Source organism: Mastomys coucha, unplaced genomic scaffold (genome assembly GCF_008632895.1).
Source record: "Mastomys coucha isolate ucsf_1 unplaced genomic scaffold, UCSF_Mcou_1 pScaffold5, whole genome shotgun sequence".
Lineage (NCBI taxonomy): Eukaryota > Metazoa > Chordata > Mammalia > Rodentia > Muridae > Mastomys > Mastomys coucha.
In genome coordinates, this window is record NW_022196911.1 from 97,068,800 (window position 1) to 97,084,561 (window position 15,762).

General features: G+C 42.5%; 1 protein-coding gene across 11 annotated transcripts in view; it reads left to right on the forward strand.

Annotated features, from left to right (window-relative positions):
• The first annotated feature begins 5,954 nt into the window (after positions 1-5,954).
• Atp6v0a1 (ATPase H+ transporting V0 subunit a1) overlaps positions 5,955-15,762 on the forward strand; it is a 54,761-nt gene continuing 44,953 nt past the window's right edge. For 6 of the 11 annotated variants that reach the window (XM_031355088.1, XM_031355093.1, XM_031355099.1 and 3 more), the window contains exons 1-3: positions 5,955-6,068; positions 8,458-8,599; positions 15,001-15,079. In XM_031355088.1, the coding sequence (XP_031210948.1) occupies positions 8,483-8,599; positions 15,001-15,079 (196 nt within the window). In that variant the 5' untranslated portion in view covers positions 5,955-6,068; positions 8,458-8,482. The other 5 variants (XM_031355089.1, XM_031355094.1, XM_031355096.1 and 2 more) reach the window with 2 other exon arrangements.

Genomic DNA, 15,762 nt, shown 5'->3' on the forward strand with positions numbered 1-15,762 from the left:
TCTCCCTCTCCCTCTCCCTCTCCCTTCTTCTCTCTCTCTTTCTTCCTTTCTTTCTTTCTCTTTCTATTTCTCATTCATCTTTTGAAACAGGGTCTCGTGTATCCCAGTCTGGCCTTAGACTCACTGTGTACCTAGCTCCTGCCCTGGTCCTGCGTCCTTCCCCAAGTGCTAAGATTACAGGCTTGTCTGTGACATTGCATTTGGCTTAACTAACATCTTTTTTTTTTTTTTTTCCCCTACTGGAATCTTCCATGTTTTTCTCATTCCAGGTGAATCAATATAAAGCCAACTCAGTTATAATTACTAGATTATTTCTTCAAAAACCTAAAGCTGGTTTCTCAGTCCCCTGGGCAAGTATTTGTGGTCTGAGGTCATAGAGACATCTCTGGCCTGTGTGGTCCACCCTGCTGCTCATTCCTACCATGTTTTGTACATTTCACTTCATTAGGACTCCCCTTTGCACAGCATTCCAATGCCCATAAGCTTAGGACTTCCTGCCTCATGTCTGAGAGTCATGAGGGTTGCTTAAAATGCTGCATGCCTTCGGCTCATTCACTTCTCCTCGTCTGTGTAATCATTAATAGGACTAAAGGGAGTTGACCCTTGAGGCATCAAAGGCTGCCTCAAATGCATTTTGAAAAGGTTTTTTTTTTTTTTTGCATTTTGGCCAAAGACCTTTATCTTAAACAATCTCAAGATTTGAAAGTAAAAGCCTGAGTGGTATTTTAAGAAACTCAAAAATAAAATAGAAAAATAGATCCTTTCCATGAAAACAAACTGCCAATCAACACCCCAATAATGTCCAAAGGTTTAGGAGGTCACATAAAGTTTTTTTATTTTATTTATTTATTTATTTATTTTATTTATTATATATAAGTACACAGTAGACACTATGGCATCAGATCTCATTACAGATGGTTGTGAGCCACCATGTGGTTGCTAGGAATTGAACTCAGGACCTTTGGAAGAGCAGTCAGTGCTCTTAACCACTGAGCCATCTCTCCAGCCCTCCACATAAAGGGTCTTGTACAACTCTCTTCCCTCACACTCAGATTCTTTACTGGACAAGGTAAGAAATAGAATTTAGCCAAGCAGTGGTCACACACACCTTTAATCTCAGGACTTGGGAGGCAGAGACAAGCGGATTTCTGAGTTCGAGGCCAGCCTGGTCTACAGAGTGAGTTCCAAGACAGCCAGGGCTATACAGAGAAATTCTGTCTCAAAAAAAAAAAAAACAAAACCAAAAAAACCAAAAAGAAACAGAATTTATTCTTATATAAAAGGAAGACACTTTAAAATTATTGGACTAGATACAGATGACCATTGATTTACTGTTCTTTCAAAAAATGCAGAGATAAATTTGTGTCTGTATGTGTCTGTACATGTGAGTGCATGTATGTATATGTGTGTACATGTGTGTGTGTGTGTGTGTGTGTTTGTAGACCAAACTCAACACATGTGTTGTTTCCTCAGGATTTGTCCAACTTCTTTCTTTCTTTCTTTCTTTTTTTTTTTGAGACAGGGTTTCTCTGTGTAGTCCTGGCTGTCCTGTAGACCAGGCTGGCCTCGAACTCAGAAATCTGCCTGCCTCTGCTTCCCACCAACTTCTTATTTTATTATTTTTATTTTTTGAAACAGGATCTCACTGTGTACCTCTGGCTGTTCAGGGACCTACCATGTAGTTCAGGCTGACATCAAACTCACAGTAATCTGCCAGCCTTGTGTCTCCCAAATGCTGGGATTAAAGGCAAGTGCCACCACACTTAATTAGACTAGTCTGGCTGACCAGTGAGTCCCAGGGATCCTCTTGTCTCTTTTCCCCCAGAAACAGGACTATTCGTGGGCACCATGCCAGGCTTCTTTTTATTTATTTATTTATTTATTTATTTATTTTAGGATTTTCGAGACAGGGTTTCTCTGTATAGCCCTGGCTGTCCTGGAACTCACTCTGTAGACCAGGCTGACCTCGAACTCAGAAATCTGCCTGCCTCTGCCTCCCAAGTGCTGAGATTAAAGGCGTGAGATTAAAGGCACCACCCAGCTGCCAGGCTTCTTTTTATGAGTTCTGGGGACCAGATTCAGATTCTCATGCTTGTGTGGCAAGCTTTTTACTAAATGAGCAATTTCCCTAGCTCTCAGAAGTAAATTCTTTTTCTTTTCTTTCTTTTTTAAATCTCTCAGATCTTAGGACCAAACTAGAACATTGTACTTTCTTGGCAAGGACTCTCCCATGGAGTGAAAGCCCAACCCCTATAAATTCATATGATTGGAAAATTACATCCAGCAAATTTCTTTACCAAAGTCTGTACAGGAGGTGTAAGGATTGAACAGTTCTCCCTCAAATTTACAGCTAATCTAAACTTGTGAATGTCCCCTTATCTGGGAGTGTGGTATTTTTCAGATATAATTAAAGACAAGGCCCTATTGGACTCATGTGGGTTGTAATCCAGTAACTGATGTTGCCATAAGGTTGAGAAAATGTGGGCACATAAAAAGATACATGAAAGAAAGAATGGTACATGAAAAGAGGATGTATATTCCAGTATATCTCCAGAGTGATACATCCGAAAGCCAAGGAATACCACTGATTGGTAGAGTTCACCAGGAGCTGGGGAAAATGGAAGGAATCTTTTCAGAATTTTGACCACACAGACACATTTGTTCAAATCTGTAGCCCCTAGAATTGTCAGAGTCTAAACCAAGTGCAGTGGGTTACTCCAGTAATAGCAGCATCTGGGAAGTAGAGGCAGGAGGATTGGGAGTTGTAAGCTAGCCTCAGCTATACAGTGAGCTCCAGGATAGCCTGAGCTACATGCGACCCTGTACAACAAAACCTCCACAGCCAAAACCCTCCACAAATAAGCTACCCACTCTGTGATTATTATGGTAGTTAAAGGACAGTCATCCAGGAAGTATACAGACAGGAATGATATGAGCAAATATTATACTTCAAAACACTTTATTACTCTCCTCTGGGCCCCATGGAAATCTAAGTTGCAAAGATTTAGAAATAGAACTAACTCCTCACTGGTGGGAATTTAGATAACTGCCACACATTATTCAAAGGAAAAACTAGAAAGAAAAAAAGCCTTTTATATTTATTATAACTACAGTAACACTCCTTGTAACTTTGTGTTTAGTTTTTGAAACAGAATCTCATGTAGCTGAGGCTGTCCTTGAGCTCTTTTTTTTTAAAGATTTATTTATTTATTATATGTGAGCATACTGTAGCTGTCTTCAGACACAGCAGATGAGGGCATCGGATCTCATTATGGGTGGTTGTGAGCCACCATATGGTTGCTGGGATTTGAACTCAGGACCTTTGGAAGGACAGACAGTGCTCTTAACCACTGAGCTATCTTTCCAGCCCCTATCCTTGAACTCTTGATCCTCCTATCTCTATCTCCCAAGTACTAGGACTGCAGACATTTGCCAACATAGTTTGTTTATGACTTAAATTATCTATCTATCTATCTATCTATCTATCTATCTATCTATCTATCTCTCTAGAGTGTATGGACCTGTGCTTACATGTGTGCACAAGCACACGAGTCTCCTCTCACTGGCCCTCTTGTGACTTTCCAACACTCTATTACTTTGATCCTTATATCTGCTATCTACTTTGTCTTGTTAGTGAAGAATTAATTAATCTTTGTTATTTAGGTGTCTAAGCAAAAGCTCAGTTTAGACTTATAGTTTTACCTAAGTCTCAGATGAAATTGCTAAGAACTTTCAGGGCCGTAGGCATACTCAACAATATATTTATTTTTTGGTTTTGTTTTTGTGAGATTGGGTCTCACCCTGTTGCCCAAGCCAGCCTAGAAATTCTGTGCTCAATGATCTTACTGCCTTACTTTCCCACAGTCAGCCGACAATAGGTGCTTAACAATACACCTGCCCAAACAGCATTTCTTTACTTTTTTTTTTCTATGCTTAGAATCAACACTGCCTCTTCATAGCCATTTCCCACCCACCCACCCTCAAGTATTGAAATGTACTTCTCAAGGTATTTTTTTGGATGGGAAATGTACCTGCTCCATTTTCGTGTCTGCAGTACATAATACTGTTTGATTCATAGTTGTAGACTTAAGCAAATATATTACCCATGAGGTATCATCTAACAGACAGAAATGTGCTCTCTGACCATAAAGAAATGTGGTGGATAGAAAAAGAGACATGGATCCCAAATCATAGACATTTGAAATTAGTGAGAGGCAAGATGGCCAAGAATAGAACAGGGGAAGAAAATAAATGAATATTGGGGAAAGATGTCTAGCAGGAGATGAAGAGAAAAAGAAAAGGAGCTGCACCTTAATAGGTTAAAGCATTTCAGACAAGCCCGATGCCTGCGTTCAGTCCCTGGGTAACAGGAGATTAGAGAGAGAACCAACTCCCACTAATTGTTCTCTGACCTCCATACCTACATCTACACCATGGGACGCTGTGCACAAACACACCTGATTTTTTATTATTATTACTCTACCACCTCTAAGAGGAAGGACTTTCAGGGAAACCGTGGCGCAGGGTGTGAAAACAGCTCAAGCGTGTTATAGTCAGGGATAGACTTTCTTTTTTTGTTTTTGTTTTGTTTTGTTTTGTTTTTCCCGAGACAGGGCTTCTCTGTGTATCCTTGGCTGTCCTGGAACTCACTCTGTAGACCAGGCTGGTCTCGAACTCAGAAAGCAACTTCCAAGTGCTGGGATTAAAGGCGTGTGCCACCACCACCTGGCAGGTGGCTTTCTTACAGGTAGTGTATGAAACATTTGTTTGTGGTTAGGAAGCAGCTGACTCTGAGGTTAGTTTTTTGTTTTTTGGTTTTTTTTTCAAGTCTATGAGGAAGGAAGTGACAATCATTGTGAAATACTTGGCAGGATTTCAATTGTGGGTCCCTGTCTGTAGAAGGAGCTGTGAAATGTGAAAAAATGGTAAAGTCTAGGTCTCAGAAATGCTGCTTCTCAAAAGAATTTTAACGAAGCGATACCTTTAATTACCATATGCAGTAGAAAAGTTCAAATAAAATGTTCACCGTGTCCATCATTTTGTTCGGGCTCACAAAACACCTTTTGTAATACTTTTGCCAGGCAGACAAAATTATCAGGACAAGTTGTTGCTTTTTAATCTGAAATACCTCCTTCACTACACTTGAATCTCAATGAGTTCCGCCACCCACAGAGATTGACTGACCAGTTCTCCAAGTTCCTCCTGATGATGTTTCTGCTGACTCCCTACTCCTCTCTAATAGGGGGAAAGGACTCTATCAATATTTAGAAAAGGAGCTTTAAAAAAAAAATAGGTATCATTTTGCATTCAAAAGATATATGAGGAACCGAAAATTCCTACGTGGTCAGATGGGTTCACAGAAACCTACTAAGAAAGATAAAAATAATTACTTTTTCAACATGTGGTCTTCTGGGGCTTTTCTTATCATTTGGATAAGTGTAAATCCAACGTAGCTGCTGGAAGAATGAATCCGATACTTTGTAAGTGGATGAGATCATATATCACTATTATAGGATTTATCTTACGCTCTCAGGTCTGGGGCTCAAATATTTTCAGAGGTCTAAGAACGACAAAGGATGCGTGTATGTAAAGAAGACGAGCTTTGAGGCCCCCTTCAGCTCTCAGATCATTCTATAATGTGCCCATTTCTTTCATGCTGCTTTCTCCAAGAGAAGGTTGTGAAACCGTTCTCTAGAAAGTAGAGATGGCAGGTAACCTTGCTCCGAGGATAACAGAGAGAAAGGATTCTGATGGGCTCAGAAGGCAAACACTTCAAAAGTCACACGCCCAGCCCGGATGACTTCCAAACTGGGATAGAAATTAAAACGCCGGAACAAAGATGGCGACCGCACACCAGGACTCGCCCGAGCCCCATAGACTCTGCACTGCGGCAGCAGGAGAGAGGCGGCATCCTATTGGTCAACTGAGATGAAGTCATCTTGGGGGCGGGACTCGGCGGTGGCGTGGGGGCGGAGCCTTGCTTGCGTACGCTGGTCGGCGACTCTGCTCAGCCTGAGCCGGGGGCTTTGCTGCGGCGGCTGCGGTCGCGGCGGCGGAGCGGGCGAGAGGTGAGCGAGGGTTGTAGAAAGAGCGTTTCCCCGAGTGGCCTTCGAGGGGACGTGGAGCGCACTCCGATACCTCGGACGCTTGTCAGAAGAATCAGCCAGGATCTTAGGTCTCTGAGAGAAATATGGGGGGCTTATCTCCCTCTTCGGACACCCTTCCTGTGGGCAGAGGAACTGGAGGGCCACTGCCCAGGGATGGCCTGGGAAGGGAGGAAACGAAAGGACAGAGGAGATCAGATAGGCAGAGGGATCTGGGAGGTATTTATTAAAGGGTCTTACAATTTGGGGTCTTTAAATTTCTCCCTTAACCAGGAGACAGGTTATGCCTGGTCCGGAAAATTTCTTCTTTCTCACTGTGCAACCCAGAAATGAAGAAGTGAACGACAAATGCTCCCTGCTAGAAAGGGAGGATTGGAAAACCCGAGCAAGAGTCCTCCTGGGAGGACCTTGGGTTTGGATCACCCTTTTGCAGAATTACTCTTTCTTCGTATTTTATTTCGCGACCCCCCCGGAAACCGCTTTTCCAAATTCATTTTGTGTTTGGTTTCAGTAGGGGATAGAGATAGTCTTGGAGAGGCCTGTAATCATGAAGGAACAGGAGGAGGGCGGTAACTCATTGGACGCTGTCATCCCTGTCGGCTCCTGGTCTATGCCTGTCAGACATGATTTCATTTATTTTGAGGTTGTGGCATCTATCCTTGTTCAAGGTGGAAAGGACTGGTTATAGCTTTATGTGGGTGATTCATATTCTTAAGTCAACCCACATAATCTCTTGAGAAATGCTTGCTCTAGTCGAGTGTGTTATTTTGCTCTCCTTGAACACCAAACGCAGAAAGGATTTGTTGTTCAGGTTCCTCAAAATGTCTTCCTGCCTTCCCGAAGAGCAATCTTCTCTGAAACACCAGTCTTACCTATCAATTAACAAGGAATATGCATGAAGCTACGTCATTAAAAGTGATGCAGTGCATGATCTGCTGAGGATAGATATTGCAGACGGTGCTGGATGTAAGCTGAATGGGAGCTTATCGCGAATAAATAATTGCATTTTCAGTACCACTGATAGCGCCAGCTGCTGACCTGAACGGAAACCTTCAGGCTCCTAGGAGAGACGTGACAGATAGAAGTCTTGAGGATGCGGATGAGTCGTAGGAAGCTTTTCCTCTGGCTTGTTAAAGTGCTTTGTCATCACCAATGTTTTCCTGTCTGCCTGAATTGAAATTAAGCTGTGTGGGCTCATTTGTCTTTTTTAAAATGATGTTAATATGTTGGGATTCCTTAGAAGAGGAATACTGTTTTCCCAGGAGTTTGGAAACTTGATCCCTTTAGCCATAGCTTTTGGATTGGAAGAGGGCATTGTCAGTGAGAGGGGGAGCTAGTCACATCTTTTTATATAAGAGGGTAATTAAAGTCTCTTTTATTGTTTCCTGCTCACAAAACAAAAACAACCCCAAAATGAAACAACAAAGAGGAGGGTTTTAGGGAGAAAGTTTGTGTCAAGTGTGAAAAAGCAAACAGTAGCAACAAAAAGCTCTGAGCATGTTGGTGTATCCCTATAATCCCAACTCTAAAGAGATGGAGGCAGTGCCATTGGTGGTGGCTCACTATCCCAGCACTCAGAGGCAGAGAGACAAGTGGAGCTCTGTGAGTTCGAGGCCAGCCTGGTCTACAGAGTGAGTTCCAGGTCAGCCAAGGCTACACAGAGGAAACCCTGTATGAGGAAAACAAAAACAAAACAAGACAAAAAAAAAAAAAAAACAAAAACAGATAGGAGGCAGGAGGATCAGGAGTTCAAGGCCAGCCTCCACTATGTATTGAGTTTGAGGCAGACTGTGGGTTATATAAGACCCTGTCTCAAACAGAATAAAACCAAACCCCCAGTTACTGTGAACCTCATATTAAAGAACTTTTTGGGCTTCGCAGTTCCTGTCTTTATTCTGCATACATTCTTTTGTAGTGTGTTGCTCCAACACACTGTCAGTCAATCCTGATTCCTTGGATTGGTTACAAAGGAAATGACTCTTTTTTTTTTTTTTTTTTTTTTTTGATTTTTTCGAGACAGGGTTTCTCTGTGTAGCTCTGGCTGTCCTGGAACTCACTCTGTAGACAGGCTGTTCTTGAACTCAGAAATCCACCTGCCTCTGCCTCCCAAGTGCTGGGATTAAAGGTGTGCGCCACCACCTCCTGGCAGGAAATGATTCTTTACCTAGGCTCCCTGGTCTAGGATTTAGTAACTGCTTTTGGCAATTTTTCTTTTGCACCTTTCTAAGCCAGATACCAAGAGTGTTAAGACTTCCCCTTAGGGCATACAAGAAAAGGATCTCACCTTTTTTTAAATTTGTTCTTGGTCCTATAGGTTAATTCTCAAGCCACATCATTTTCTCTCTTGCCTCAGATCGGAGTGAACTACCATCGCCACCATGGGGGAGCTTTTCAGGAGCGAGGAGATGACGCTGGCCCAGCTATTTCTACAGTCCGAAGCTGCTTATTGTTGTGTCAGTGAATTAGGAGAACTTGGAAAGGTTCAGTTTCGGGATGTAAGTGAAAGTGAAGTTTTTTGAGCACCATTGAACCGATTTTGTGTGTTATGTTGAATGGCTTTATCATGAAGGTTTTCTTTTATTTATTTGCAAAGTAACAGCATAGCACTGGCTTAGCACAGGTAGACAGAAGCTCAGGTTGTTTTTTGTCTCTCTAGAGATAGAAATGGTTTTTGCTACTTTTTCCTTGGACAGTTATCTTAAGCTGGGCATGATGGTTCATCTCTATAATGTTAGCACTCAGGAGGCTGAGGCAATGAGGTGATGAACCTAAGCTACAGAGCGAGACCTTGTCTTGGAGAAGGAGGAGGAAGAGGGGGAGGAAGAGGAAAAGGAAGAGGAGGAAGAGGAGGAGATAGCAAAAAACTCAAACAAAACAAAAAACTAAGCATGATGGGAAATGGCCTGTGATCCCTGCACTTGGGAGGTAGAAGAGCAGTGTTTTGAATTCAAGGCCATCCTTGGCTACATAATAAGTTAGTTTGAAGTCAGCCTGAGCTACCTGAGACCTTGTCTCGGGGAAAAAGAAGAAAACTATTTTAAGTACTCTTGAGGTGGTTGTTAGGAATGCTGGTAGAGAAGTTTTACTTTGTTTGGGTGTCCTTTAACACTACAGCCTGGTATTTAAAACAAAAAACCAAAAACCAAAAAACCCCTGTAGTTTCCCATACAGTAGGATCTAAAAGAAAAAAATTAAAATAAAATCTGAGACATCTAGGTACATCACCAAAACTTATATAGTATGTAGATAAGCCTATACTGACAACTCACTGTTTTGGTTCCTTGGAAACTCAAAACTAAAAGGACGGTCTAAGATTAAAAAAAAAAAAAAAACAAAAAAACCTATGCTCTGGGAGTTTATGATCTGAGCAAGAAGACACGGTACACACAACTGAAGGCTGTGGGTAGTCAGGAGTGGGACAGGGTGTCCCAGACTCAGATCCTGCAGTCTCAGAGGTCCAGGTCCTTTTCATAGACTTTATAATGGTGATGACTTCACATTTATCAATGGGAACAGTTGATTAAAGTTCCTCCTCCCAATGATCGCAGCCCCACGGAGATGAGCACATTCTCTGCTTTTATATATTTTTGTGTCTTTGGCGCCTGTTCACGGTATCCACATTGCTTGATTGGAGTGAATTCGTGAGTTAAACAAGAATGATCAGAAATAGGCAGGGTAAACTAATAAAGGTCCTAGAGCTAGTGAGCTTTTTAGAAGTTAGCGGGCAGGTTTTTCTGGTACTACTGTGTATATGCTGTGCTCCCCCTGTTTTCAATACATTTGTCATTTTCTTTAAAAAACAAAAACATAAAAACCAAAGCTGTACATGATAACTCAAATCTCCAATCCCCTCATAGTCCTTGGGAGGCCAACGTGGTCTACATAGTGAGTTCTAGGCCAGCCACTGCTAGGTAGTTTTTGTAACTAAAAAGATATTGTGGGGTTTCAGAGGCAGCTTAGCTGATAAAATGCTTGCCACATGGCGATCTTCATTGAGTCCCTAGCTCTAAAAAGATAGCTGTGGTAGGTAGCACCAGTTTGTGATTCCAGCCCAAGGAAGTCTGAGACGCCTGGATCCCGGGAGCTTGTTAGCCAGAGGGCCCAGTTTTATCGGTAAGCTTCACGTCCTACTGAGAGATCCTATCTCAGAAAGCAAAACCAAAACAAACAATGGTAGATGGCCCCGAGGAACGACACAAAAGTTGACTTGTGGTATCCATGTGCGTGAGTGTGCTCAGACACACATACACACACACACACACACACACACACACACACACACACACACACACCACAGAAGCACCACCAAGTATCATGCACATCTTTAACATTTTTGATGTTGTCATAGTGTTCGTCACAATGGAAGCATGCATGTGTCAATAGGGTCTGTCAATACAATCATTTTACAGGTACGTGATGGGCTTTTGTTTTAATCTGCACTTTCTGTGTGTGGAGTTGACATTCTTTTGTCTGCTTGTGGACAGGGACTTTCCTCTTCTGTGACCTGTGTGTCTCTTTCCTCTGCCTATAGCTGCTCGTGGGGTTCCCTGACTTTTGCTTATTGACTTACTTGGGAGGTTTGCAAAATTTCCCCATGTGTCCTAGGTGCGTCCCCCCCCACACACACTCTTTCCCTCCCTCCCTCCTTCTCTGTCCCTCCCTGTCTGCCCTGCTTCTTTTGTGACAAATCCTTGCTTTGGAACTCACTAGGTAGCTAGACTGGCCTTCTGCCTCAGCCTTCCCAGTGCTTAGGTGTACCTGCTATGCTGGTCTTGTTCTATTATTTGTGTGTATGTGTGCATATCTCTGTGTGTGCTTATTTGTATATACTTGCTTCTATACATATGCACACATGCGTGTAGAAGCCAGAAGTCAATATCCGGTATATTCCACAGTTACTGATTTTATTCTTTTTATTTTATTTTATTTGGTTTTTTTTTTTTTTTTTTGACACAAGATTTCTCTGTGTAGCTCTGTATGTCTTGGAACTCTGTAGACCAGGCTAGCCTGGAATTCACAGATATCTGCCTGCCTCTGCCTCCTGAGTGCTGGCATTAAAGTCATGTGCCATCCTCACCCTACTTCCACCCTAGTTTTCCAGACATGGTTTTCTCATTGAATGGAGCCTGTCCAGCATTCTTCCAGTGGTTCTAGATAATGAACTCAGGCTCTCATGTTCCATGGCTGGCCCTTTACTGACTGAGCTGAGTCCCAGCCCTGTTCTATTATTAAAGATAAATTTGGTCACTCAGCCAATGTGTTAGTTCTTAGATTTCTCCAATGTAAAAGTATCTTATCCCTTATGTAATTAATAAGTGATCTGGGGTCATGCATCTGAAAGCTGTGGGACTACCCAGTTTTCCCAGAACTCTTTTAGCCAAAAGATTTTTTAAATATTTATTATTAGTATTGACATTTGGGTTTGGGGGGGGGTTGGTTTTTTTTTTTTTTTTTTTTTTTTTTTTTTTTTTTTTTTAAGATTTATTTTACTATTATAAATAAGTACACTGTAGCTGTTTTCAGACACACCAGAAGAAGGTGTCAGATCTCATGACAGATGGTTGTGAGCTAGCATGGGGTTGCTGGGATTTGAACTCAGGACCCCTGGAAGAGCAGTCAGTGCTCTTACCCGCTGAGCCATCTCTCCAGCCCCTGGTTTTGTTTTTGTTTGTTTGTTGAGATAGGGTCTTACTAGGTAGCCCTGGCTGTCCTGGAACTCTGTATGTAGACCAGGCTGGCCTCAAACTCACAGAGATCCTTCTGCCTCTACCTTCTGAGTGCTAGGATTAAAGGCATGCACCATCATGACTGGTTTTATAAATTATTTTTAATTATGTGTATTGTATGTGTTTATATATGGGTATGTATGTGAGAGTACAGGTGCCTGGAGAAGCCAGATTCCCTCTGGAGCTGGAGATGCAGACAATGTGAGCTGCTATGTATGTGGGTGCTGGGAGTTGAACTTGGTCCTGGGAAGAGCAACAAGTGTTTTTAGCTGCCTAAGTTTCAATGTGGCAAACGTATTTTTTTTCTTTATAGCTTGTGAGGTTTTTTTGTTTTTGTACATCTTGATTTCTTAACTTTTCTTTTCTTTTTCTTTTTTCTTTTTTTTGTTTTTTTCGAGACAGGGTTTCTCTGTGTAGCCGTGGCTGTCCTGCAACTCACTCTGTAGACCAGGCTGGCCTCGAACTCAGAAATCCACCTGCCTCTGCCTCCCAGGTGCTGGAATTAAAGGCGTGTGCCACCACCGCCTGGTGATTTCTTAACTTTTCAATACTTGGGAGGCAAAAGCAGAAGGCTAGCCAGCTCAGGGCTATCCTGGGCTGTAGCAAGTTATATTGTTGCCACTTTTTCCTGACGTGACTGAGTGAGACAGTGAAGTGCACTGCTATAATCCTAGTGCTTGCTGGTGAAGACAGGAGGCTGAGGAGCTCAGGGGCACCCTCCTCAGCTCCGTACTAAGTTCAAGGCTATCGTGGCTGTGTATTAGACCTGATCTTAAAAGTTCAAGTGGAGGGGCTGGAGAGAGGTTAAGAGTACTTGCTGCTCTTTCAGGAGACCTGAGTTCAATTCCCAGCACCCACGTCGGGCTCTGCAGCTTCTATGATTATTACTTTGGAGAGAGGCACTACCATATCATTTATTTATTTACTCATGTTTGTGTTCATTTATGTATTTACTCTCGATTCTGGGAATTGAACCTAGGTCTTCATGTGTGTTAGGTAAGTGCTCTGCCTATGAGCTATTTCCAGCTCTTTATTTTGAGAGAGAATCTTACTAAATTGTCCAGGCTATTTACTATTGCTGGTGGTGGTGGTTGTGGTGTGTGTGCCTGTGTATGTGTGTGCGTGTGTGTGTGCACGCATGTGACACATGTGGAGGTCAGAGGACAGCCTTTTGGAATTGATGCTGTCCCTCTAGCTTTATAGAGGCTCCAAGGTCTGAACTGAGATCATCAAGCTTGCCTTGTCTCCAGGCACGCTCCTTTATACACTGAGTTATCTTGTCCACCCTGCGATGGTTAAACATTTTATTTCTGGCCTGGAGAGATGGCTCAGTGGTTAAAGCACTCATTGCTGTCACAGAGGAGCCAAGTTTGGTTCCCAGTTTCACATCACTCTAGTTATATGGAATCAGATGTTCTCTTCTCCATGGGTACTTACACCACACACACACACACACACACACACACACACACACACACACACAAATAAAATGTATTACTGGAGTCAGCAAGAAGGCTCAGCAGGTAATAGCACTTCTTGTCGAGTCTGACTACCTGAGTTTGATCCCTGGAACCCTATGGTCACATGGTAGAAGGAGGAAAGCAACTCCTGCCACTTACCCTGTCACCTCCACATGTGCACTAGAGCAAGCATGTACTCACACACATGCATACGAATTCACACACACACACACATACACAGGAATTACATAAACAAATGTTTAAAAAAATGTATTCCTAATAGCTCAAATTTTTTACCCTTTGGTCAGCTACTTGCCATTTCCTCCCTATTCCCTTCTATCTGAAAATTTGTGAACTTTGACCTACACTTTCCCCTGCTGGCCACACCTCTTCTCTGTCTCCGTGTCTGGTAGCCATTTCGTAACCACCTTCCTTTCATTACTTCTGTAGATTCTAACGTGTAAGATGTACATGTAGGAGGCTGAAGAGATGGCTCTGAGGTTAGGAGCAGTGGCCACTCTTCCAGAGGGCTCAGGTTTGACTCTCAGCACCAATACAGCAGCTCACAACCATCTCTCATTACAGTTCCAGAGGATCTGATACCCTCTTCTGGCCCTACCCTCTGAGGGCACCTTGTATGCACATGGTACACAAACATACATGTAGACATAACCACCTACCTATACACATAAAAATCTTTTTTAAAAACTCAAATAATAAAATAAAATAAAGGTTTTTTTCAAAGATTTATTTATTATTATAAATAAGTACACTGTAGCTGTCTTCAGATGTACCAGAAGAGGGTGTCAGATCTCATTATGAGTGGTTGTGATCCACCATGTGGTTGCTGGGATTTGAACTCAGGACCTTTGGGAGAGCAGTCGGTGGTCTAACCTGCTGAGCCCTCTCACCAGTCCTAAAATAAAGTTTTATGTGTAGGTAAGATGCAGTGTACCTGGTGTATTCAATTCAGTATAATGCCCATGTTTTCTTTGTCCACACATCTCTTGGTAGGTTGATTCTGTATATTAGTTACTGGGAATAGCTCTGCATATTGATTTCTGGGCTTCTGTGTGTACCCAGAAGAGGGCTGCTGGATTGTATGGTAGTTCTAATTTATATTCCTATCAACAGTACACCAGAGTTCCCTTTTGTCGACATCCTCAATCAATTCAAAGCACTCATCTTTTCAGACAGGGCTTACTATGTAGCCCAGGCTGGCCTAGAACTTACATGGCTCTCCAGGCTGGCTTTGAACTCTAGAACTGGGATCACAGCATGCACCCCCAAGCCTGGCTCCCATCTTTCTAACGTTCTAACAGGTGTGAGGTTTTACAGTTTTAGTGCATGAATAAAATCAGACTGTGGCCAGAAGGTGACAACCTGGAGCAGAAGAACAGTTATTTGCCTTCTGTCTCCTTTGCTTGGGAAGAAAGAGAGAGAAAAGCCAGGCAGAGAACCAAGTTCCAGGCAGAGGGAAGGGAGGGAGCTCACACTGTGGCTAATTTGTCTTGTGCTACAGTGGTACAGGAGGCTTTTAGCTTTGTGTGGCTGGCACCAAGCCCTTTATATTGATCAGTAGACAATCTTGGTTAGAGTTGCATTACACACTGGCTCAAAATTATCTTTCCATTTATGATGTGTGTTGCTTATAACACAGAAAGTAGACTGCGTGTCTGAAGTCTTGCTGTTTTGTTCTTGTTCTTTCAGTTAAATCCAGATGTGAATGTTTTCCAGAGGAAATTTGTGAATGAAGTTAGAAGATGTGAAGAAATGGACCGAAAACTCCGTATGTGCGATGTGGTCATTCCTATACTAAGCCATTTGTCTCATGTTAGAATCATTAGTCCTCTCAGTAAAGGAATAAAAACTCTACAGTAGAAAAAGGAGTACAGCCTCAAGCCTGGCTGAGAGAAAGCCAGATGGGTCCTAGTTATGAGTGAAAGCCAGATGTGGTGCCAGCAGGGTCCTAGTTACCATCCAGCCTGCTGGCCCTTTGCAGTGTATTCAATAAGCAACAAGAGCAACTATGAGCTCAGACAATGATTCTCCTGCCTTGGCTTCTCTGGAGTAATTCAGTGGCCTGTCTATGTCACTTTTCTTAGATTCTCAGGGGATTTTGTTTTGTTTTATTTGTTTGTTTTTCAAGACAGGGTTTCTCTGTGTACTCCTGGCCATCCTGTAACTCACTATGTAGACCAAGCTAGCCTCAAGCTTAGAGATTCACTTGCCTCTACCTCCCAAGCACTGTGATTCGAGAGAGGCATGCACCACCTCAGCCCAGCCAGATTCTCATGGGATTTTAACAGCAGAACTATGTTCCAGAATTTCTAAAAGACAGAACTCAGAATACTATCAAAGTATAGTATACTGTCATCTGAGCAGTTTATGAGAAGTGTAACATTCTCTAAAACTTTATAGGTTAGGGTACTAATGAGTAATTGAAAACTTGATTCATTCCCCATAATGTGA